This window comes from Somniosus microcephalus, chromosome 8, assembly GCF_052327205.1.
Source record: "Somniosus microcephalus isolate GS21.2 chromosome 8, FLI_Smic_1.0, whole genome shotgun sequence".
Taxonomy (NCBI): domain Eukaryota; kingdom Metazoa; phylum Chordata; class Chondrichthyes; order Squaliformes; family Somniosidae; genus Somniosus; species Somniosus microcephalus.
In genome coordinates, this window is record NC_140994.1 from 33,079,323 (window position 1) to 33,105,564 (window position 26,242).

At 44.9% G+C, this 26,242-nt stretch overlaps 1 protein-coding gene across 1 annotated transcript in view; it reads right to left on the minus strand.

The window, feature by feature from the left end:
- Positions 1 to 5,414: 5,414 nt before the first annotated feature.
- Positions 5,415 to 26,242, minus strand: part of LOC147113429 (factor VII-activating protease-like) — an 88,881-nt gene continuing 68,053 nt past the window's right edge. Inside the window, exons 11-14 of the mRNA XM_085994480.1 lie at positions 23,018 to 23,154; positions 22,785 to 22,910; positions 11,320 to 11,465; positions 5,415 to 6,923 (exon numbers count right to left, since the gene is read on the minus strand). Of these exons, the coding sequence (XP_085850606.1) occupies positions 6,768 to 6,923; positions 11,320 to 11,465; positions 22,785 to 22,910; positions 23,018 to 23,154 (565 nt within the window). The 3' untranslated portion in view covers positions 5,415 to 6,767. The remainder of the gene's footprint in view (positions 6,924 to 11,319; positions 11,466 to 22,784; positions 22,911 to 23,017; positions 23,155 to 26,242) is intronic.

Below are 26,242 nucleotides of genomic sequence, written 5' to 3' on the forward strand. Positions count from 1 at the left end.
ATATTGATTTTGCTGGTCCATTCATGGACTCAATGTTTTTAATAGCCGTGGATGCACACTCAAAATGGCCTGAGGTCATCAAAATGTCCTCCACCACCACGGAGAAAACTACTGCAGTCCTACGGACCATTTTTGCCAGGAATGGCTTGCCAGAACAGATTTGCTCCGACAACGGACCACAGTTTGTGTCCGAAGAGTTCCGGAGGTTCTTGAAAAAGAATGGGGTAAGGCATTACACATCCGCCCCGTATCATCCAGCCACAAATGGATTGGCTGAGAGGTTCGTACAAACCTTTAAGAAGGCAATAAAGGCTATGTACAATGACAACATTCCGCTGCAGCACAAGGTGGACAATTTCCTGTTCGCCTACCGGAATGCGACACATGCAGTCACCAACCAGGCCCCAGCCATGATGTTCTTTAACCAAAGGTTAAGATCTCGCCTGGATTTGTTCAGACCAAATGTACGAAGAGATGTTGAGAGTAAGCAATTCCAGCACATCCATGAGAAGCCAACAAGGAGCTTCAATGTAGGGCAACCAGTCTTGGCCCGCGACTACCGAACAGAAAAATGGCAGCCAGGAACGATATGCACACGGCAGGGCCCACTAATGTACACAGTGGACATTGGGGAGAGCATCGTGAGACGCCATGCTGACCAGATCCTAGAGTCACAGGAACAAGTCAACCCCATGCCTCGCCCATACGTACCTGGTGATGAACCCGACGTACAGGTCGCATCTACCCCAGAAACAGTAGCATCAGAAGCTGATGAACCAACCGACGACAGGGGGCCAGAATCGCCTCCGCACCAAGAGCAAGACACTCGGGAAAGGCGCTATCCAGAAAGGATCAGGAAGCCTCCCCAAAGACTGAATATATAAATAGACTATTTTCAGCTAATGTTGCATGTTAAAAGTGTTTATTGTAATTAGTTTGATATTTAATTGTTAAATGAGTGTTATGGTACTGTTAATCTAAAAGGGGAGGAATTGTAATGTATATACCTTTAAGGGGGGGAACTATCTTTTACAGCTCATGTATACTGCAGTACCGGCAGTGACCACATCTGTATATAGCACTGAGTAGTAATCTGTACAGATCAGTTCCAGTGTGAGCCACGTTGAGTAAACACCTGTTGTACCGTTCTCCTGCAGTCTGTGTCTTATTATACACAGACACAACAGTGCAGGGATCATTCCTGGGGCACGAACCAATTTCTAGGCCAACATGTATTAAAAGCACTGATTTCTGCAGGTCCTGTCAGCTCTAGTAGCAGGCACATGCCACATCCTCTGGCAGTAATCCTGTAAGAACATGTCTTCCAGCTACAGTAATAGTATTCTCTCTTGATAATAGCAGTTGGAACTTCACCTTAAGATGTCTAATTGGATGCAGTTCTTACCCTTCCACAAAGCAGCTGAGGCCAGACTATTATGAAGCATAATTTTGATCCAATACTAGGGAATTCCAGTATAACTAAAGTATTTCCTTTTGATTGGGCGACCGCTTTGCGGAACATCTCCGTTCAGTCCGTAAGGGTAACCCTGAGCTTCCAGTCACCTGTCACTTTGGTTCTCCGCGTCACTCCCACTCTGATCTCTCTGTCCTCGGCCTATTGCATTGTTCCAATGGGGCTCGGCGTAAGCTCGAGGAACAGTACCTCGTCTTTTGATTAGGCACTTTGCAGCCTGCCAGACTCAACATCGAGTTCAACAATTTCAGATAATAATCCCTGCCCCCATTTTTCATGCTGTATGATTTTTGCCACTCCCATTTGCAACATTTTTATCTTTCCTGCCTTACAGAAGTACAGGATGTTCTTTAATTCCTTCCTCCCCTCCTAAACCCAACCCCCCTCCTCTGTCTCTGCACCTGCTTAATATCTGTTACATCTCCAGCTTTTTCCAGTTCTGATGAAGGGTCACAGACCTGAAACGTTAACTCTGTTTCTCTCTCCACAGATGCTGCCTGGCCTGCTGAGTATTTCCAGCATTTTCTGTTGTTATTTCCTTTTGCTCCCATGGTTCAGAGTTCCTAAGTCAAGCATAATTCTTCTTCTATGTAAAATCACCAATCAGAGTGTTTTATCTTCTGATTGGTAATCCTAATCTATGTACAAAACTTCTTGGTAAGCTTGTTATTCCTTTATAGGAGCAGGTTCACATCATTCCAGCATTAGTTCTGTCAGATGTTTTAGCAGGTGAATTGGCTATGGTATCCAGGAGTTGTGCAACATTAGCATTAATGCACAAAGTTAGCATGGGGTCTAGGAATGCCACCTTACGATAATCACAAGGAAGGACCATGGAGCTGCCATCTATAGATAGATATAGGAAAACCCCTGAAAGCCGTGTTAAGCATAGCAGCAAATAAGGATTAGGACCTTATTTTGGTCTTCACTGTGGAGAAGAGCATATGCAGGCAAGACTAGAGATTAGTAAGGTGGAAAACATGATCAACATAAAAAGAAAAAAACTGTAATGGTTAAACTAATGAGATTGAAGCCAGTCAAATCTTCTGGTATAGACATAGAAATACATAGAAGTTAAAACACACAAGGAGGCCTTTCATTCTCTGTTGGCGTTTACCCTCCACGAAAACAAATGGTTCTAATCACATTTACCCACCATGTTCCCATATCCGTTCAATGTCTTTTCTTTCATCCACCTAGCCAATCTAATCCTGAATGTTGACAAAGGCCCTGATATTGCTTGAGACCGGGTTTCGGAGCGCGGTGGAGGAGTTATGGTCGGGAAATCCAGAAGAGTGGATTTCCCCAAACGCCATGGAGTTTTAAGGCCGGATTCCCAGGCCGGAAGTCGGCCTGATTGACAGGCTTGCCTGCCTGTCTGGTGTTAAAGAATCCAGAAAAGGCCGCAGCTGAGGATCAGGTAAGTTTTATGGCCGTTGGGGTAGGTTTTATGGGTTTTGGGGCGGGAGGGGGTGGGTAGAGCATGGTTGGGGGAGTCAGGGGTGATTGCGGTGAGGTCCAAGATCGCAGGGGGGTCGTGGAAGATCAAGGGGGGTCGGAGGGGGGTCGGAGGGCGTTCAGAGATGGGGGGGGAATCGGGGGGAGATCGTGGAAGTGGGGGGATGTTTACAGGTAAGTTTGTTGGGTCTGGAGGAAACAATCCTGCTTCTCCTGGCCCACAAGCAGTGCTGTAAAGGCATTTACCTGATGGATCCAGCCCTTCTCTCCTCCTTTTACCTGCCGGGTTTCCCAAGGCCAGGGAAACCCTGCCAACATTGGTTAAAAATAGAAGCATTGTAAAAATAGAAGCATGCAACCTCCTTAAAAGGTTTCAACGACCTACCCCCCTCCTGAGAGCGGATTGGTCACCCACCCCTTGTCCTGCCTCCGTTAAAACCGGAAGTGGGCGGGTTCGAGGCGGGTTGAGTTCCTGTTTCATATCTTTAATACTTTAACCACCCACCCAAACCAAACCCACCCAATTTGGGGGATAAAATTACCCCCATAGTTTCTGCCTCAACCATTATCCCTGGAAGTGAATTCCACAACCTCACAACTCTCTGTGTAAAAGAGTTTCTCCTGCCCTCTATCTTGTATCTACTGGAAACAGTCTGCTTCTATCTACCCTGTCCCATCCTTCCATAATTTTAAACACTTCTATCATGTCCCATAATCTGCATTGCTTTAACAAAGAAAAAATGCAATTTTTCGAGTTTTTCTTCATATTTGTATTTTCTTTCTTCATATTTGTATTGCCATCGGAGCCTGCCCTAATTGGCGGTGGATCAATCGAAGTGACAAGGTACCAGAGGCCTTTAACAGGTTGAAGAAGAAATAACATAAAAAAAAAAAAAATTCTGATGGAAACAGGGACGAGCATTTGGAAGTAATCAGTCCCCTCTGCTCTGAAACTTCTTTGGGGCCTTTGGAATGTCCAATTTAGAACTCATACCGGCTCTCAGCAGGCGATAGGATTCACTGAGCCACTGGATGACCTGCTGCTCACAATTCCTGGGGTAGCCCAGGAATGCTCGCAGACATGCCCCCAAGGTTCTGTAGGGTAGTAGGGTGCCCCCACCCACCTCCATCCCCCCCAATGGAGTTTCTGGCAGAGGGCAAATGTAGCAGAAATCCAGTGGATCTGCATTCCATACCAAATTTTTTAACCCCCGTCCCCCCTCTCCTCACTATGATCAATCCATTTGAGTTGTGGTCTTCCCCACCCCATGATTTTAGGCCTCGTGGCTCATTTTTCATTGAAAACTGTAAATGAGTGACCTTGATTAATTTACCATTGTATTATGTAGGATTCACAATTGAGTTGTAATTATAGGCAAGTAACTACCTGATGTACCTCAATGCCTAACAATGAGAACTATGTTTTCTTAGGAATGGGACTGCATCTTAAAAGTCAATTTTTCATTGTTGAGTTATATCAACAACAACTTGTATTTATATAGCGCATTTAATGTAGTAAAACGTCCCAAGGCGCTTCACAGGGGTGTCTTAAAACAAAATTTGACACCGAGCCACATAAGGAGAAACTCGGGCAGATGACCAAAAGCTTGGTCAAAGAGCGTCTTAAAGGAGGAAAGAGAGGTAGAGAGGCAGAGAGGTTTCAGGAGGGAATTCCAGAGCTTAGGGCCTAGGCAACTGAAGGCATGGCCACCAATGGTTGAGCGATTAAAATCAGGGATGTTTAACAGACTAGAATAAAAGAAGCGTAGATATCTCAAGGGGATTGTGGGGCTGGAGGAGATTGCAGAGATTATGAGGGGCGAGGCCATGGAGGGATTTGAAAACAAGGATGAGAATTTTTAAATCGAGGAGTTGCTTAACCGGGAGCCAATGTAGGTCAGCGAGCACAGGGGTGACAGGTCACAGGCAGCCGAGTTTTGGATGACCTTAAAGTTAAGTAGGGTAGAAGGTGTGAGGCCAGTCAGGAGTGCGTTGGAATAGCCAAGTCCAGAAGTAGCAAAGGCATGGATGAGAGTTTCAGCAGCAGATGAGCTGAGGCGGGGCGGAATCGAGCCATGTTACGGAGGTGGAAATAGGCGGTCTTTGTTATGGCATGGATATGCGGTCAGAAGCTCATTTCAGGGTCAGATATGACACCAAGGTTGTGAACAGTCTAGTTCAGCCTCAGACAAATGCTTGGGAGAGGGATGGAGTCGGTGACTAGGGAACAGAGTTTGTGGCAGGGACCGAAGAAAATGTTAAGTATTTAAGTTTCACCCATGTTAAGTATTTAAGAGTTGCAGTAGAATAGCAGGTTAGAAATGTGAATTTAAAATAGGTAAATACCTCTGTTAAGACAGAGGAATGTCATACCAATGTGTTTAGCTTTCATCTACTAATATCGCCAACAGTAGTTTCTAGCCTAACATCTTGAAAAAGTGAGATTAGACAGTATGCTGTCAAATATTAACAAATAAAATAATCATGTTTTGGAATTAAATTTTACTGTGTTTATAGAAGGATAGACACAAGAGCTAATTCTGTGATTTGAACCTGCATCCTTCAGTGCCTCGAACATAAAAATCATCTTAAAGCCTATTCACAACATAGAAATGAATGAGTAAATGGATGCTGAGCCAGAAAGAGAGAGATGGGGATGGGCAGCATGGTTGAAATGATGGGTTTTAAGAACGTTTTTGAATTTGAAGAGAGGGAGATGGAGGGGTTTTGGGTGGGAGTTCCAGAGAGCAGGGCTGAAGCAGCTCAATGCTCTACCACCACTGGTGGGGTAAAGAAAGGGGAATGCAAACAAGCCCAAAGTCGGCGGGCCAGAGCACGCAGAGGGTATATAGGCCTGGAGGAGATTGGAGAGACTGGGAGGGGCGAAGCCATCGAGGGACTTAAAGGTGATGATGAGGATTTTAAATTTAACGTGACCCAATGTACGTCAGTGAGAGTGGGGATGATGGGTAAGGAGGACGTAGTGCATGCAGAGAGTGTGGGTTGGAGAATTGGAGCTACAATGTTATAGCTCTATTTCTGACCATTGCTTCCTTTGAGCATGGCTTCCCCTCTAGGACCATGGAATTGTGGAATTAATCCTATAGTTCGTAAAGAAAAAAGTGATGTTACTGATTAACAGAATCCAAACAAAATAGTAAGACTTACACAGATTCAGAAAAATCCTTATGAAGTTAAAACCTTGCCCTAAGAGGATCTAAACTTTTACATGTGGATGGAATGATTACTCATCATCAATACCCACTGATCATAAGAATGGCAATTCACAGCTTTTCATGAGTCAATGGCCCTAAAATTCCTGATGTTCCACTCCACCAGTGCACATGCAGTGGAGTGGATCCCGCCCTGCCCGCCCATTCCTGATGATGCAAACTGCTCCTAAGTTTCAGGCATGGAGTGATTTGCATTGTGGGGTGGGCACATTGCAGCTGAAAGGGTGTTTCAGCGACACCTGCTACGAACCGCTGTACAGAACATCGGAATGGCTCCATGCCGCTCTGATGGCAGAGAGGAGGCCCAGCAAGTGTCCACTGACTATCTCTGCTTCTCAATCTTCTGCCCCCAGTGAAGCAAGTGGGCCTCTTGGGGAAGATAATTGAAGCCCTTCTTGCCCTAGAAAAGGTTTGGGGCCTCTATAAGGATGGTATGCAGAACACACACCAACTCTCAGTTTATAAGGGTGAAATGGGTGGAATTTAGCTAGAGTATCCATAGAGGAAAATGGGAGAAGAAGAAATCAAAGGGAAATCCAGAAAGGAAAATTCAAACTTTAAATGAAGGTTCTTAATTAGGATTTAAGTTCACAACATTGAATCTATTGAGTATTTCTTCTTATCCAGTTAAGGAATTTGGTAACAATGACATAAACACCAGGTTTCATTTTCTTCCCACAGACGTGTCCCCAGCTAATGATTCCATAGAGATAGCGCTTTCCATTTCTTTCACAAGAAAGTGGTCCTCCAGAGTCACCCTGTTGAAGAGAAAAGTTTTAGCATTAGTTCAGCCTATTCACCACTTATCATTACTTTTCCCAAAGATATATTTCCTGGAATTTATGGATTACAGGTTTAATTATAAGGGCCAAATTTCTTGAACCTTGACCTGGAGGAATGAACATCCATTTTCCCAGGGGCAAAAGTCAGGATAAAGGGGCATAGAGTATCTGGGGGGAGCAGAGCTGGGCCTGCACCTTCAGTAGGCACAGGCCCATCGCAAACATTGAAGTAAGGCAGAAGGAGATGATCGCTTGTTTGGTACCCCAGTATAGGAGTACCCAGAAAATATAGTGCTGTGGCCTGTCCCTGAACTCCTGCTAACCAAATGGTACATAGGAGTACTGAGCGCAGGCCAAAGACTTAAAGGTTGGCCGTTTTGTGTGGTTGGACACGGCCAACCCCCCCACTTGCCCCCAGGATGTCCAAGTTTAATCGGGACATACTGGCTGCCGATCTCCATCAGCAGCCAGAAAGTCCCAATCTCCGAGGCCCAACATTTAGCTGCAATCTTGAGAGGTGCCTTACCCTGTCTGCTGGCTCTAGGCCCTGCCAAGGTGCCAGCCTGTGGCAATAGTACCCATGGGCTATATAAATGGCCTGGAAAAGGGAACCCCAGTGCTTCTGGGCTTGGGTGCCCTTCTCTTGTTCAGCAATAGTGCAAGGGATTGGGGCTGGAAAATCTGCCTTATAAAGCCTTCCCAATCCATATCTATTATACATTGGAGGGAAGCAACATTAGAGGAGAATCTTTTATTGCCATGATTATGTTGAATCCAGGGATATGTGATCCAAGAGAATTCTGGTTCTATGTTGGATCACCCAAAGTGTTTGAGAACTTCCTCCCAGTGAAAAGCTGACTAACATATACATGTAAGTTACTGAAATTCCATGGCATAATTTCACATATACCATTGTGACACTCTATATCATTCTGTTAATAAAAAACTTTTGAAATTACACTGTAATAGTAGCTTATTAATGCTTTATATATGCATATGAAATTTCCCTTTATTTTAATAATTTAAATATTTTCATCACACAATCTAATTTCAAGGCTACGATTATTAAAAGCAAAATTGAAATAAAAACAGAAAATGCTGGAAACAGTCAGCGGGTTAGGTGGCATCTGTGGAGAGAGAAACAGAGTTAACATTTCAGGTTGATGACCCTTCGTCAGAACTGGAAAATGTTAGAGATGTAATAGTTTTAAAGCAACCATAGAGGCAGGGAAAGTGGGAAGGGGGGAGGAAAGAACAAAAGGGAAGGTGTGTGATAGGGTGGAAGGTCGGAGTGAGTAAATGACAAAAGGGATGAAGGTGCAAGGCAAAAGGGGGTGGTAATGGGACAAGAAAAGAAACAAAAGATTGGTCTAGAGGAGGTGTAAATGGTAACAGCAGATCATTACCAGCGCTTGCTGTCCGAAAAAATGGAAGAAGTGGTTATGATCTGAAATTGTTGAACTTGATGTTGAGTCCGATGTAAAGTGCCTAATCAAAAGATGAGGCGCTGTTCCCCAAGCTTCCGTTGACCTTCATTGGAACAGTGTAGGAAGTTGAGGACAGAGAAGTTGGAGTGGGAGGGATAATTAAAATGGCAAGTGACCGGTAGCTCAGGGTCACGCTTGCACACCGAACGGAAGTGTTCAGCAAGTTGATCACCCAATCTGCGTTTGGTCTCCCCAGAGAGACCGCATCGTGAGCAGTGAAAACAGTACACTAAATTGAAAGAACTACAAGTAAATCGCTGTTTTATCTGGAAGGAGTGTTTAGGGCCCTGGACAGCAGGAAGGGAGCAGGTGAAAGAGGAGGTGTTGCATCTCCTGCGCTTTGATGGGAAGGTACTGTGGGAAATGGGAGCGGGTGTTTGGGGGTGATTGAAGAGTGGCCAGGCTGTCCCTGAGGGAACAGTCCCCTCGAAATGCTGAAAGGGGAGGGGAGGGGAAGATGTGTTTGGTGGTGGCATTGCATTGGAGGTAGCGGAAATGGCGGAGGAGTGCTGTAGTAGACACTAAGGCCTAGAAATTCAGTGGCCTGCGCCACCAGTTTGCGCCCAAAGAGGGCTTTTGCGCCACTGTGCAAACCTACCGCGATATTTAGCGGGGCGCTAATGGCGGCGTTAGCCAGTAGCGCTGCGCCGCCACCGATGACGTCATCGGTGTGCGCAGCGCCCCGCTATCGCCCCGCTGGCCATATTTGGTTGCTGCCGCCTCCCCCGCGCCGGCCGCAAACAGCGACCGGTACACGGGGCCTACCTGTGCCGGTAGTGGGGCGAGTTAAGGTGGAGGTGCGGCCGGCCGCTTTTTCGGCGGCCGCCTGCCCGCACCTCCGTCCCCGGCCTCCTACACCCCCCCCGCCCCGCGGCATTGCCAGCTGTTTCCAGAGAGCCCGGCACTTCTCCTTGGTGCCGGGCTCATTTGCCGGCACTCGCGAGCGGGGATCGCGCTGTTGCAGGCACCTCCCCCTTAAGAGTGAGAGGAAGGCCTGCAGGACCGCAGGCTGCCGTGCCACAGCGGGTGGCGCTGCGGCACTTTGCACGCGATATTCAGTTTCAGCGCCCCAAGCGGGGCGCCGAAACCCTTGTTTAGCGGCCGGCTTCCACTTGGGGCACTGAAACTGAATATCCCGCTGGCGCAAGTGGCTCCGCGCACAGCGGTAATTCCGGCGCCCAGGCGAGCTGGGCGCCCCTAACTGAATTTCTAGGCCTAAGTACTGTGAGAAGTAAAGTGCTGCATTTAAGTAAAAGAGTGTTCTACTAAGCAGAAGAGTGCTGTAGTAGACACCAAGTGTACTGTATTAAAAAGTGCTGTATTTAAGTAAGAGTGTTCTACTAGGCAGAAGAGTGCTGTAGTAGACACTAAGTACTGTGAGAAGTAAAGTGCTGCACTAGTTCAAAGTGCTGTATTTAAGTAAGAGTGTACTGTATTAAAAGTGCTGTATTTAAGTAAAAGAGTATTGCACTAAGCAAAAGAGTGCCGTAGTAAACGATAAGTGAACTGTGTTAAGCAAAAGCGCTGTACCAGGCATAGGTGTGTTGTATTGATTATTTTTAAGTTGTTTCTTTTTGTTTCAATAAATACTGGTCTGTTTTGCACCCAACCACGAGTCTCGTTTTCTGTCTACATCGCTACCGAATAAGTCCGGCGGTCAGAACCAGGAATAGGGGAGCGCTTCGAAACCGCACGGGGCTCTGGAGCAGCTCAGAGGCTTCTGACTGGCCAGAGACAATAACCCCATCCCCGTTTTATTAATTCCTACAGAGGTAGCGGAAATGGCGGAGGATGATCCATTGAATGTGGAGGCTGGTGGGGTGGAAGGTGAGGACAAGGGGAACCCTATCGTAATTCTAGGAGGGAGGGAAAGGGAAGAGAGCAGAAGTGCTTGTGGACGGTTAGATTTTTTTCCATGCCCTCTGATGACTCAGTGGCTTTATGAAGTGAGTAGCCTAAACCATACACACTGGTAAGCAACCTTCCCACTAAGCTGCGTGGCAACGGTCTGGAGGTTCCACTCAGGCCGCTCACTGGCTTTTATATGGGAGAATCTGCACATGCGCAAAAATTTGAATGGGCCATGCAACCACTTAAAGGGACCGCGCACCAAAAAAAAATAAGAGGGAACATTGCTGGGAAGATACTACGTTGAGTTCATAGAATCAAAGAATTAGTTGATTTTATCTGGGGTGCTGTTTAGCTACAATTAGCTGTGCTAAAATTAGCCTCAGTGAGCTGGAGAAGGAAAATTTGACCACGGTTTCTGTTGCTGATCACTTTCTAGCAGCCCTTTTTGGGAATGTACATGTGTGGATATCAGCTGAAAAAAGGATCTGGCTCTTCTGTGAAATCAGCCACGATAAAATAGTTTTCTGATCCCCATTGCCAAAGCTCACACATAATTAATGACCACTTGCGTGAGGTGCCAGGGTGCCAGGCACCATCCGTGGCAGCGTGCCCCAGGAGGGTGTTCTCACCAGGGGAGGAACAGATGACAGAAAATTGTCAAGAAAGGAAAAAAATAGTTCTTATTCCCTTCAAGTTCTCCCAGAGTTCTGGTCACATTTATCAATCTACTATGGGGTGCTAATCAGTATGGAGACCAGGTGACAACTTCATTGCAGAGTTGGTAAGGCTGACAGAAACCAGTCCAAATCACTTTTGGAAGACAAATGTGACTCAGTTATGCTATTCCTTGTAAAACCAGATTGTGTTAGATATAGTGAACATCCTGGTTTGCAAAGCGCAGTATCAGTGGAATACCTGGGTTGCAAATACTCAGCCCACAAGACATGTTTTGAATGGTTTGGCAACTAAACTTGCTAGAATGTTGGTGGATTACAAATAAATTAAAATACATTTTATTGTTTACTCTGACCAACCTCGCAGGCATCTACTGAATCCCCTTCCAAATATCCTGCACACATCATGTTCTCACCCAACAAATTTCCATAAACTTGTGGATTCATACAGTGACTCCTGCTTATCAGTTTCACCGTGCCTTCCAATAATTGACTACGACGCTGCCCTGAAATAAAATGAGAAATGTTAGGTGTAACCTCTTAAAAAAAATTAAATTATACAATATAGCTTGTAAGAACATATAAGAAACAGGAGCAGGAGTAGGCCATTTGGCCCCTCGAGCCTGCTCCACCATTCAATAAGATCATGGCTGATCTTCTACCTCATCTCCACTTTCCTGCACTATCCCCATATCCCTTGATTCCCTTAATATTCAAAAATCTATCGATCTCTGTCTTGAATATACTCAACGACTGAGCCTCCACAGCCCTCTGGGGTAGAGAATTCCAAAGATTCACCACCCTCGGAGTAAAGAAATCTCTCCTCATCTCAGTCCTAAATGGCTGACCCCTTATTCTGAGACTGTGACCCCTGGTTCTAGACTCCACAGCCAGGGGAAACATCTTCCCTGCATCTACCCTGTCAAGCCCTGTAAAAATTTTGTATGTTTCAATGAGATCACCTCTCATTCTTCTAAACTCTAGAGAATATAGGTCTAATCTATTCAATCTCTCCTCATAGGACAATCCCCCCATCCAGTCTGGTGAACCTTCGTTGTACTCCCTTCTATGGCAAGTATATCCTTCCATAGGTAAGGAGACCAAAACTGTGCACAATACTCCAGGTGTGGTCTCACAAAGGCCCTATATAATTGCAGTAAGACGTCTTTACTCTCATACTCAAACCCTCTTGTAATAAACATACCATTTGCTTTCCTAATTGCTTGCTGTACCTGCATGTTAACTTTCAGTTATTTGTGTACAAGGACACCCAGGTCCCTCTGAACACCAACATTTCCCAATCTCTCACTATTTACAAAATACTCTGCTTTTGTATTTTTCCTACCAAAGTGGATAACTTCACATTTCTCCACATTATATTCCATTTGCCATGTTCTTGCCTACTCACCTAGCCTGTCGATATCCCCTTGAAGCCTCCTTGCATCCTCCTCACAACTTACATTCCCACCCAGCTTTGTATCATCAGCAAACTTGGATATAATGGCCCAGAAATTCGGGTCGGGGGCTTCCCGCGGGTGTAAGCCCCCAACCCGCACTTACCTTGCGCGCCGGCAGTTGAGCTGTAGGGCCCCGTGGAATTCCGCTCCGGGGCCTGGCGCAGCTGCTGGCGCGCTATGCTTGCATGTCCCAGGGGCGTAGTTAGTGCGATGCGTCCCCTGGGATCACGTGAGCCATGTGCAGCCAATCGGAGGAGGGAAAAGCCCATTCATAAGATTGACAGGTAGACCTGTCAAAACTTATAAATACTACGGGCCCAAAATAGCAGATCTTCTACCTCATCTCCACTTTCCTGCACTATCCCCAAATAATTTTTTTTTTAAATCACACTTTTTAAATAAACTATAAATTACATTAAATAACTATTTTAAACAATAATTTAAATTTTTGAAAAAAATAATTTTATATTATAACGGGGCTAAAAATAAACTTACCTTGCTTTAAAAGTATTTAAAAATAATAAACCTGTGGAAAAAATGTTTTAATTTTAATTAATTGACCACTTACCTTGCAAAAAGCAGGCCTTACGCCTGCTTTTTAAATGTATAAATCCTGCAGGCTTACCCTCCCGGGAAAACCTGTAAAAAAAACCTAAGTTCAAAGTGCACACGCAGCCTCCCCTGCGCGCGCGTTCGACCTCTGAACCTCTTCGTTCAGAGGAACGGAAGTGCCGGTTTCCCGCGCATGCGCAGTGCATGCAGAAAACCCGCACTTCCATTCGGCCTACGGGTGAGTACCCCGTGCGTACTCACCCGGGGAGAGCCGAATTTCTGGGCCATTACATTTGGTCCCCTCATCCAAATCATTGATGTAGATTGTGAATAGCTGAGGCCCAAGCACTGATCCTTGCGGTACCCCACTAGTTACAGCCTGCCAACCCGAAAATGACCCGTTTATTCCTACTCTATCCATTAACCAATCCTCAATCCATGCTAGTATATTACCCCCAATCCCATGAGCCCTAATTTTGTTTAATAACCTTTTGTGTGGCACCTTCTGAAAATCCAAATACACCACAACCACTGATTCCCCATTATCTATTCTGTTAGTTACAACCTCAAAAAACTCTAATCGATTTGTCAAACACGATTTCCCTTTCATAAATCTGTATTGACTGCCCAATCCCATTATTATTTTCTGAGTGCCCTGTTACCATATGCTTAATAATAGATTCTAGCATTTTCCCTACTACTGATGTCAGGCTAACTGGTCTGTAGTTCCCCGTTTTCGCTCTCCCTCCTTTCTTAATTAGTGGGGTTACATTTGCTACCTTCCAATCCACAGGAACCGTTCTAGAATCTATGGAATTTTGGAAAATGACAACCATTGCATCCACTATCTCTATAGTCAATCCTTTCAAAACCCTAGGATGTAGGCCATCAGGTCCATGGGGTTTTATCAACTTTCAGTCCCATTAATTTCACCAGTACTATTTTTTACTATTACTAATTTCTTTCTCACTAGAGCCGTGGTTCTCCACTATTTCCGGGAAGTTTTTTGCGTCTTTTTCCGTGAAGACAGACACAAACGGCTGGACTTTGATACTGGAGGCGTGTAGGAGGCAGGACTACAACTTTCGGGGTTGTAGTCCCGCCTCTGTCGAGTTGTGGCCAACCCACGCGATTTTCACTTGATTGACCTTGTTGAGCCTGCCCAGTGGGCCACCCGGCAACAGGTGATGTCACAGATTGACATTTCATCTGTCAAGAGCTTTAGACAGATTTAATATCAGCGTTTGACAGCTCTTTGAAGCTGTCAAACATTGACAACCTGTACACTAAGTTAATTCCTTCCTCTCAGGCTGATTTAGAGATCTCTACAGAACAGAACGCTGAATGCTGCAACTTTTGACAGCTCGCGGCCATTCTGCTTTCTGTGCTGGTGAGATGAGGGACTCCCGAGACCTGAAGGAAGGAAGGCTGTAAAGGTAAGTAAAGGTAATTAAACTTCTTTAAACACTTTACACACACCAAACACACTTACCTCTGCACTCATGCACCCATCACTCACCTGAACACCGGACATCTCGAACCCTCCAAGCCCTTCAGCCCGATGGTCCACCTTGCTAACTTGGCGTGGTTTGGAGCCATCGGGAATCCCACACTTCAGGAATAAAAATAGGGATTAGGCTAAAAACTGCCTGTTAACAGGCAGTTAATTGGCACTAATCCCCTTCCCGCCTCGGGGAGGCGGGTCCCAGCACAGGTCGGGTATCTGCCTCCTTTGAAACTGGCATGGAGGCGGGTTGGGGGCGGGATGGGTTCGTGACCCCTGATTTCGCGATTTTAACCCCCCACATGCCTCCAATCCTGCCTCCATGGCCCAATGAAAATCCTGCCCAAAGTATTTGTTTAATTTCCCTGCCATTTCCTTATTCCCCATTATAATTTCTCCTGTCTCAGCCTGTAAGGGACCCACATTTACTTTCACTAATCTTTTCCTTTTTACATACCTATAGTTTTACATTCTGTTTTTATGTCTCTCGTTAGTTTACTCTCATATTCTATTTTCCCTTTCTTTATCAATTTCTTGGTCCTCCTTTGCTGAATTCTAAAATTCTCCCAATCCTCAGGCTTACTACTCTTTTTGGCAGCATTATAAGCCTCTTCCTTTGATCTAATACTATCTTTAACTTGTCTTGTTAGCCACGGTTGGACCACTTTTCCTGTGGAGTTTTTGTGCCTTAAAGGAATGTATATTTGTTGTAAATTATGTATTCGTTCTTTAAATGCTAGCCATTCCTCTCCACTGTCATACCTTTTAATGTAATTTCCCAATCTACCTTAGCCAACTCGCCCCTCATACCTAAGCAGTTTGCTTTGTTTAGAGTTAAGATCCTAGTTTTGGATTTAACTAAATCACTTTCAAACTCTATATAAAATTCTATCATATTATGGTCACTCTTCCCTAAAGACCCCTTTACTACAAGGTTATTTATTAACCCTTTCTCATTGCACAATACTAGATCTAAAATAGCCTGTTCCCTAGTTGGTTCCTCAACATACTGATCTAGAAAACTATCCCGCATACATTCCATGAATTCGTCCTCCACACTATTACTGCAAATTTGGTTTGCCCAGCCTGTATGTAGTTAAAGTCCCCCATGATTACTGTATTACCCTTGTTATATGCACCTCTAATTTCCTGATTTATACTCTGCCCTACATTACGACTGTTTAGGGGCCTGTAAACAACTGCCACCAATGTTTTCAGCCCCTTACTGTTTCTTAGTTCCACCCAAACTGATTCTACTTCTTGATTTTCGGAGTTAAGATCCTTTCTCTCTACTGTCTTTATCCAGTCCTTTATTATCAGGGCTACCCCTCCTCCTTTTTCATTTTGCCTATCCCTTTTAAAAGTTATGTATCCTGGAATATTTAGTTCCCAACCTTGGCCACTTTGCAACCACGTCTCCGTTATGGCTATTAGATCAAACCTGTTAATTTCTAACTGCGCTATTCCTCTATTTTGTTGCGAATGCTTCGCGCATTCAGATATAGAGCCTTTAGCTTTGACTTATTTCTCTTTTTCCCTGATGTCACCTTAGTCACTGATGCCTTATTACCTTTGTTACTCTCTCTGTCCCTTCCTGCTTATTTTTATCCAGAACTCTACTCTGCTCTAGGGCCTTGACATTTCTCTTGCTGCTGTTAAATTTACTCTTTCCTGAATCCTCCTCCCCCCTTTCATTAGTTTAAAGCCCTGTCTACTGCCCTAGTTATTCAATTCATCAGGACACTGGTTTAAGTGGAGCCCATCCCAACGGAACAGCTCCCTCTTTCCCCATGCACTTAAACCTCTAATCTGTTTGTCCCTATGCCAATTTGTGCGTGGTTCAGATAACAATCCAGAGATTATTACCTTTGAGGTTCTGCTTTTTAATTTGGATCCTAGCTCTTCAAACTCCCTCAGCAGAACCTCATTCCTAGTTCTACCTATGTCGTTGGTTCCTACGTGGACAACGACAACTGAATCCTCCCCCTCCCACTCCATGTTCTTGTACAACTGGGGTGAGCTTAAGTTCCATTCTATTAGAGTGTCACTGACAATTGTTTTACATAAAAATCTGCTGGAGGTGACCTGAAATCACATTTTGATGTAATTTTACCTTCTGGTTATGGTGTAAGATATTGGATCGGTTGCCCATTAGACACCCCGCCCGATTTATCCTCCCCATTCAAGGAAAATCAGGCAGGATGTATAATCGGCGGCCGATCCAAGATCACCCGTTTTACACCATCAGTAAAAGTTAAAATGACCCCCTTTAAAATTAATAATATATTTCTAAAGCGCCAGCATTTTAACGCTAGGGTAAAAATCCAACAGTATTAAAAACATCTTTCACAAACCTTTTGCAGTTTGTCTGATTGTGCCACAATTATTAAAACTGTCTTTCGGATGCAAACATTAAACTGAGGTATTGTCTGCCAGCTCAAGTGGATACAAAAGATCTGGTGGCACTATTTGAGGAAGAGCAGGGAGTTCTCCCAGTGTGCTGGCCAGCGCACCTCCCTCAACTAACACCACCAAATAGAGATTATACGGTCATTCATTCATTTGCTGTTTGTGGGACCTTGCCTTGTGCAAATTGGTTGCCATGCTTGCCTAGAATGTACTTCAAAATATTCCATTGGGACATCCTTAGGCTGTGACAAGATGCAATAGAAATTCAAGTTCATTCTTACTTTCATTCTTTTCTTTAAATTGCAGCCAGATATTTGTCTGAAATGCACAGTTAATAAAATTGAAAGGAATCAAAACAGGAGATGATTCTGTGTTGTCCTTTGGATGGTGGCATAGTGGTTAGCACTGTTGCCTCATAGCGCCAGGGACCCGGGTTCGAATCCGGCCTCGGGTGACTTTCTGCGTGGAGTTTGCACATTCTCCCCGTGTTTGCGTGGGTTTCCTCCGGGTGCTCCGGTTTCCTCCCACAGTCCAAAGATGTGCAGGTTAGGTTGATTGGCTATGATAAATTGACCCTTAGTGTTAGGGGGATTAAATACGTGGGGTTACGGGGATAGGGTGGGATATGCGTTGGTGTAGGGGTTACAGGGATCGGGTGGGATATGTGTCGGTGCAGGCTCGATGGGCCGAAATGGCCTCTATCTGCATTGTGGGGTTTCTGTGAAGATGTTAAAATGAGGCCCCATCTGATCTCTCAGGTGGATGTAAAAGAACCCATGGCACTATTTCGAAGAAGAGCAGGGGAGTTATCTCTGGTGTCATGGTCAATATTTATCCCTCAACCAACATCACTAAAAACAGATTATCTGGTCATTATCACATTGCTGTTTGTGGGAGCTTGCTGTGAGGTCTCAGTGGGTAAATGTAAGTGACATGATCTCAGTTGAAGCAACATTAGGTTGTCATGAGGTAGGGAGGAAGGGCAAGCAATCATCAGGGGTGCTTCTCACAGAAAGCCTTGCCTTTATATAGCGCCATTCACGACCTCAGGACAGCCAATTAAGTACTTTTGAAGTGTAGTCACTGTTGCAATGTAGGAAACGCGGCAGCCAATTTGCACACAGCAAGCTCCCACAAACAGCAATGTGATAATGACCAGATAATCTGTTTTTAATGATGTTGGTTGAGGGATAAATATTGACCATGTCACCAGAGATAACTCTCCTGCTCTTCTTCGAAATACTGCCATGAGTTCTTTTACATCCACTTGCGAGATCAGATGGGGCCTCGTCTTAACATCTTATCCAAAGGACAACACGTCCGACAGTGCGGCACTCTCTCAGTACTGCACTGGAGTGTCAGCCTAGCTTTTTGTGCTCAAGTCTCTGGAGTGGGACTTGAACCCACAACCTTCAGACTCAGAGGTGAGAGAGCTACCACTGAGCTCAGGCTGACTGGCCGATCATTATCCAATGATGCCTGTGTGAAAGTGTATATGTGCATGTTGAATAATCACAAAATCAAGCCCAGCTGTGATCCCTTTCATGTTAGAATAGTCTGTCGGGGTTCATGCATGAAAATGGCAAATTGAATAAGGTGCTATGGAACTATAACCGAGCAGGAGCCAACCTTCAGCAGGGGTGGGTTAGAAAGTTGGGGAGACAAAAAATATTGCTTTGAAAATACATACATAAACCATAAGGTTTTAAATGCAAATTAATCTTGGTCAGTTCTGATCTCTGGATGAATATAACCTAGGAAAAGAGATGAATGAGATTAAATGTATTACTATTATTAATGCAGTCCTCAGTGAACAATATCCAGGAAGTTAAGTCTGAAATGTGGTGCCTTTTAGTCAAAGGCGGAAAAGTTAGTGGAAATCTTACTGTTTGCTTCTGATGTTGGTAAGAGTTTATCGCATTTTACTTGGCCTAGATATGCTTAGCAAGAATGAACAAATGAACTGCCTTTGAAAAGGTTTCAAACCAGAGCAGCCTTTCTTTTTATTCGTTCATGGGATGTGGGCATCGCTGGCAAGGCCAGCATTTACTGCCCATCCCTAATTGCCCTTGAGAAGGTGGTGATGAGCCGCCTTCTTGAACCGCTGCAGTCTGTGTGGTGAAGGTACTCCCACAGTGCTGTTAGGGAGGGAGTTGCAGGATTTTGACCCAGCGACGATGAAGGTTCGGCGATATATTTCCAAGTCAGAATGGTGTGTGAATCGGAGGGGAACTGTGAGGTGGTGGTGTTCCCATGCGCCTGCTCCCCTTGTCCTTCTAGGTGGAAGAGGTTGTGGGTTTGGGAGGTGCTGCCGAAGAAGCCTTGGCGAGTTGCTGCAGTGCATCTTGTAGATGGTACACACTGCAGCCACGGTACACCGGTGGTGGAGGGAGTGAATGTTTAAGGTGGTGGATGGGGTGCCAATCAAGTGGGTTGCTTTGTCCTGGATGATGTCGAGCTTCTTGAGTGTTGTTGGAGCTGCACTCGTCCAGGCAAGTGGAGAGTATTCCATTACACTCCTTACTTGTGCCTTGTAGATGGTGGAAAGACACTCGCTGCAGAATACCTAGCCTCTGACCTGCTTGTGTTGCCATAGTATTTATTTGGCTGATCCGGTTAAGTTTCTGGTCAATGGTGACCCCCGGGATGTTAATGGGGAATTCGGCGATGGTAATGCCGTTGAATGTCAAGGGGCGGTGGTTAGACTCTCGCTTGTTGGAGATAGTCATTGCCTAGCACTTGTGTGGCACGAATGTTACCTGCCACTTATCAGCCCAAGCCGGAACGTCATCCAGGTCTTGTTGCATGCGGGCACGGACTGCTTCATTATCTGAGGAGTTGTGAATGGCACTGAACACTGTACAATTATCAGCAAATATCCCCATTTCTGATTTTATGTTGAAGGGAAGGTCATTAATGAAGCAGCTGAAGATGGTTGGGCCTGGAAACACTGTCCTGAGGAACTCCTGCAGCGATGTCCTGGGGCTGTGATGATTGACCTCCAACCACCACAACCATCTTCCTTTGTGCTAGGTATGACTCCAGCCGGTGGAGAGTTTGCCCCCCGATTCCCATTAACTTCAGTTTTACTAGGGCTCCTTGATGCCACACTCGGTCAAATGCTGACTTGATGTCAAGGGCAGTCACTCTCACCTCACCTATGGAATTCAGATCCTTTGTCCATGTTTGGACCAAGGCTATAATGAGGTTGGGAGTTGAGTGGTCTTGGCGGAACCCAAACTGGGCATCAGTAAGCAGGTTATTGGTGAGCAAGTGCCGCTTGATAGCACTGTCGATGACACCTTCCATCACTTTGCTGATGATTGAGAGTAGACTGATGGGGTGGTAATTGGCTGGATTGAATTTGTCTTGCTTTTTGTGGACAGGACATACCTGGGCAGTTTTACACGTTGCCGGACAGATGCCAGTGTTGTAGCTGTACTGGAACAGCTTGGCTAGAGGCGTGGCTAGTTCTGGAGCACAAGTCTTCAGCATGACAGCCGGGATGTTGTCGGGGCCCATAGCCTTTGCTGTATCCAGTGCGCTCAGCCATTTCTTGATATCACGTGGAGCGAATCAAATTGGCTGAAGACTGGCTTCTGTGGTGGTGGGGACCTCAGGAGGAGGCCGATATGGATCATCCACTCGGAACTTCTGGCTGAAGATGGTTGCAAACGCTTCAGCCTTGTCTTTTGCACTCATGTGCTGGGCTCAACCATCATTGAGGATGGGGATATTCTTGGAGCCTCCTCCTCCCGTTAGTTGTTTAATGGTCCACCACCATTCACAACTGGATATGGCAGTACTGCAGAGCTTTGATTTGATCTCTTGATTGAGGGATCGCTTAGCTCTGTCTTAGCTTCCACTTTTTAACATGCATGTAGTCCAGTGTTGTAGCTTCCCCAGGTTGGCACCTCATTTTTAGGTAAACCTGGTGCTGCTCCTGGCATGCTCTTCTACACTCCTTATTGAACCAGGGTTGGTCCCCTGGCTTGCTGGTAATGGTAGAGTGAGTGATATGCCGGGCCATGAGGTTACATATTGTGGTGGAATACAATTCTGCTGCTGCTGATGGCCCACAGCGCCTGATGGATGCTCAGTTTTGAGCTGCTAGATCTGTTCTGCATCTATCCCATTTAGCACGGTGGTAGTGCCACACAACCCGATGGAGGGTGCCCTCAGTGTGAAGATGGGACTTTGTCTTCACAATGACTGTGCGGTGTTTACTGCTACATGGACAGATGCATCTGTGACAGGTAAATTGGTGAGGTTGAGGTCAAGTAGGTTTTTCCTTTGTGTTGCTTCTCTCACCACCTGTTGCAGGCCCAGACTAGCAGCAATGTCCTTCAGGACTCAGCCAGGTTGGTCACCAGTGGTGCTACCGAGCCACTCTTGGTGATGGACATTGAAGTACATTCTGTGCCCTTGTTACTCTCATTGCTTCTTCCAAGGTGTTCAACATGGAAGAGTACTGATTCATCAGCTGAGGGAGGGCGGTAGGTGGTAATCAACAGGAGGTTTCCTTGCTCATGCTTGACCTGAAGCCATGAGACTTCATGGGGTCTGGAGTCAATGCTGAGGACTCCCAGGGCCACTCCTTCCCGACTGTATACCACTGTGCAGCCACCCCTGGTGGGTCTATCCTGCTGGTGTGACAGGACATACCCAGGGATGGTGATGGAGGAGTTTGGGACAGTGGCTGAATGGTACGATTCTGTGAGTATGTCTATGCCAGGCTGTTGCTTAACTAGTCTGTGGGACAGCTCTCCCAATTTTGGCACAAGTCCCCAGATGTTGGTGAGGAGGACTTTGCAGAGTCGACTGGGCTGGGTGTGCCGTTGTTGTGTCCATAGCCAGTGCTGAGGTCAATGCCAGGTGGTCCGTCCAGTTTTATTCTTATTCTTGTGATTCGTAGCGGTTTGTTACAACTGGGTGGCTTGCTAGGCCATTTCAGAGGGCAGTTAAGAGTCAATCACATTGCTGTGGGTCTGGAGTTACATATAGGCCAGACCAGGTAAGGACAGCAGATTTCCTTCCCTAAAGGACATTAGTGAACCAGATGGGTTTTTACGACAATCCGATAGTTTCATAGTTTTTTATTCCAGATTTATTTAATTAACTGAATTGAAATTCCCCAGCTGCCGTGGTTGGATTTGAACTCACGTCTCTGGGTCATTAGTCCAGGCCTCTGGATTACTAGCCCAGTAACATTACAGGAAACTTTCTGATATCCGGCACTGACGGGACCGAGCTGGTGCCGTAACATCAAAAGTGCCGGACATACCAGAGTTAATGTTTAAACATAGGGAACTGAGAAGCTCCGTGTGAATCAACAAACCCTGTTGCTTAGCAACAGCTTCAAAACAGTGGGCTGCAGCTGCAAGCCTCTGTAGCTGAAGCTGTTGCTATAGCTACAGGCCTTGCAGTGCTTGACTGGGAAAAAAAAGCAACGAGAACTAAAAAAACATATAGAAAACGGCTCCTGATTTTTGCCGTTAGATCGAGTATTCCGGACATATAACCTTATAACCTCCGGATAAACCAAAGTTTCCTGTACCACTATGCTACCATTCCCCTGAATCTGGTTCCCAGCCTGTATCTGGTTTCCATCTTTCAGCTCAACAGGAATAGGGAAATCTGGCTTCGCTCTATGCCCCATTAGCTACTGGGGCAAAACATAAATGAACCAAGACAATTCCGCTTGGGGCTCAGTTCTAGCGTACCATCCAAATTGTGATGTTCTGGCTCCGATTTGCACCAATGACTGATGTTTAACACGATTGCTGGCTGCAAAAAGGAAATACAAGAAGAAGCTTCTTCCTGCAGCAATGCTAAGCCTCACATGAAGCAACATAATATGAAAAATTGGCAGTTCTTGTTAGCAGACCAAAGAAAAGAAATACCTAATTCTGTCTTGCCCCATCCAGATATTTTACATTCAGTTTTGGGAGAAAAATAATCTTCTGCCAGATTTATTGTTTTAACATGATCGCTTTCTTTGGCACAGCCACCTTTCAGTTTAAGTAAAGCTGGAACAAGAAAATAATTCAGTGAATATCAGAAGTTAACTGAAATATTAATTTTATTCAAACTGGAATAAAAGTTATTTTCTCAAATAAGTAACACTGATACTTGCCAATATCGTTGTATATTGCATTGTCAGTTTTATAATAGGATCCATGGATAATAATCCGTTCAACACCAAAGGTTGTTCCTTCTGTTCTGCGGACATTTGTTTTGCCAAGTGAAACTTTCAACCTCGATTCTGAAACACTTTAAAAAAAGTAGCACATTAATTCTGGAAAATGGCAGTTCTTAGTCTAGTGCAATTAATTCCCTGTGTTACTACACGGATATATATAATTCTTTATATTTAGTTGGATAAATGTAGCTTTAATTTCTATCTTTTTTACCGTGATTACATTTACTGACTCTGATACAAAATGACTGTTTTATAATGACATGGATGGTTGGGTATATCCTCTGTTCACTAATATTAATACAAAAGGCATTGAGAATGTAAATCAAGGAAGGCAATTTTTCAATAACATTAGCGAGTAGAGGAAAATATAGCCGAGTACATTGGCTTGAAGCTTTTGAAAACTATTTGCTATATTTACTGCTCTTTTTAAAGCCATCTCCAAGAAATAATGCTGCAAAAGTAGCAGAAAATGGGTAAAATGCTGTCACAGCATCGGGTGCCATTATTCCACTATTTGGAGTCCTCTGCCACGTCCGAACACCCAACCTTCCGATTTTGTGATCCTGGCACAATTTACATCAGGATTGAGTGACTGCAAAGAAGGCCCACAACACACTGAGCGGACTGTGTGCAATTTTGCATTGATGGTGAATTTGAATAATTCGCAAAAGCTCTCAGTACAGCTTCGGTCTTGTGCTGACAGCCTGCCTAATGGGGCATGTGGAGACTGGCTAATAGCTTAAATTGAAAGCAATGTCCCAATCTAGAGGTAAGTAGCTACATAGGGTGACAAATATAAGGGTAGATTTTACAAAATAGTGTTCCTGGCGCAGACCTTCCTGCAACATGGGTGCATATTGTGAATTTGTATGTTGAGATCAGTGTGCTCCACCTGATTTTTCATCCATCAAAATTTAAGATAGGGAAGGAAAAAAGGGAGTGCTGATTAAGGAAGACATTGTAGTGTTGGAAAGGGAGAATGTTCTTGAGGGGACAAGGACAGAATCCATTTGGTTAGAGTTGAGGAGCAAAAAGGGTATGATCACGCTATTGGGGTTACTCTATAGGCCTCCAAATAGTGAGAGGGAGGTAGAGGAGCAAATCTGCAGGGAAATTGCAGAGATATGCAAGAGCTATAGAGTGGTGATATTGGGGGATTTTAAATATCCAATCATCGATTGGGATAATGCTAGGGTAAAGGGAAAGGAGGGGGAGGAATTCCTGAAATGTGTTCAGGAAAGTTTCCTTGACCAGTATGTTCTTGGCCCAACTAGAAAGGAGGCATTGCTGGATCTGGTGCTGGGGAATGAGGTGGGCCAGGTCGACCAAGTGTCTGTGGGAGAACACTTGGGTACGAGTGATCATCGTATCATAAGATTTAGATTAGCAATGGAGAGGAGCAAGGAACAATCTAGAATGGAGCTTCTAAACTGGAATAGGGCTAACTTCAATGGGATGCGAAAGGATCTAGCCAAGGTAAAATGGAACCAAAGACTGACAGGAAAACTATAATGGAACAATGGGTGATCTTTAAGGAGGAGATGTTCCAATACAGGCTAGGTACATTCCAATAAGAGGGAAGGGTAAGGGAACCAAAGCAAGGACTCCTTGGATGATGAGGGAGATAGAGAAGACGATGAAACAAAAAAAGAGGGTGTACGATGAATGTCAGGTGAATTCTTCAAGGGAGAACCAGACCAAATACAATAAGTTGAGAGGGGAAGTAAAGTTGAAAATAAGATTGGCAAAGAGAGAATATGACAGTAGAGTGGCAGTTAACATAAAAGGGAACCCAAAAATCTTCTACCGGCATATAAACAGTAAGCGGGTAGTAAGAGGCGGGGTGGGGCCTATTAGGGACAAAGATAGTGATATATGCTTAGAGGCGCAGGGCAAGGTTAGAATACTCAATGAATACTTTGTATCGGTGTTTACTAAGGAGGTGGATGCTGACAAAATATCGGTAGAAGTGGAAAAGTTAGAAGTAATGGAAGGGGTGAAAATTGATAGACAGGATGTACTAGAAAGGCTGGGTATGCTTAGAGTGGATAAGTCACCTGGTCCAGATGGCATGCATCCCAGGTTGTTAAGGAAATTGGGGGAGGAGATAGCGGAAGCATTTGCCATAATTTTACAATCTTCCCTAGACGCGTTGGAAGTGCCTAAGGATTGGAAAGTGGCAAATGTGACACCATTGTTCAAGAAAGGGTATAAGGACAATCCTAGTAAATGCAGTCAGTTTCACATCAGTGGTGGGTAAAGTTTTAGAAACAATAATCAAGGAAAAAATTAACGGGCACTTGGAGAGGTTTAAGCTAATTAAGGAGAGCCAACACGGATTTGTAAAAGGCAGACCGTGTTTGACTAATCTAATTGAATTTTTTGACGAAATAACAGGGAGGATTGATGAAGGGAATGCAATGGATGTTGTCTACATGGATTTTAGGAAGGCGTTTGACAAAGTACCACATAGAAGGCTGGTTAACAAAATTGAGGCTCATGGAATAGGTGGGTCAGTGGCAGCTTGGATAAGGAATTGGCTTAAGGACAGAAAACAGCAAGTTGTGGTAAATGGCTGTTTTTTCAGACTGGAGGATGGTAGACAGTGGTGTTCCCCAAGGGTCAGTGCTGGGGCCACTGCTTTTTTTGATATATATGAATGACCTGGATATTGAAATACAGAGTAGAGTATCTAAATTTGCAGATGACACCAAACTTGGGGGGCTGGCAAACAGTGATGATGATACCAATCGACTGCAACAGGACATAGAAAGGCTAGCAGAATGGGCAGACAAGTGGCAGCTGGAATTTAATACAGAGAAGTGTGAGGTGATGCATTTTGTCAGAAGGAACAGGGAGAGACAATATACACTTAATGGCACAGTTTTAAAGAGTGTGCAGGGACAGAGGGACCTGGGAGTTAATGTACATAGGTCCCTGAAGGTGGCGGGACATATTGAGAGAGTGGTTAGCAAAGCATATGGGATCTTGGGCTTCATAAATAGAGGTATTGAGTACAAAAGTAGAGAAGTTATGCTGATCCTTTAGAAAGTGCTGGCTAGGCCACAACTGGAGTATTGCATCCAGTTCTGGTCACCACATTTGAGGACGGATATGAAGGCCCTTGATAAGCTCAGAGGAGATTTATCAGAATGGTTC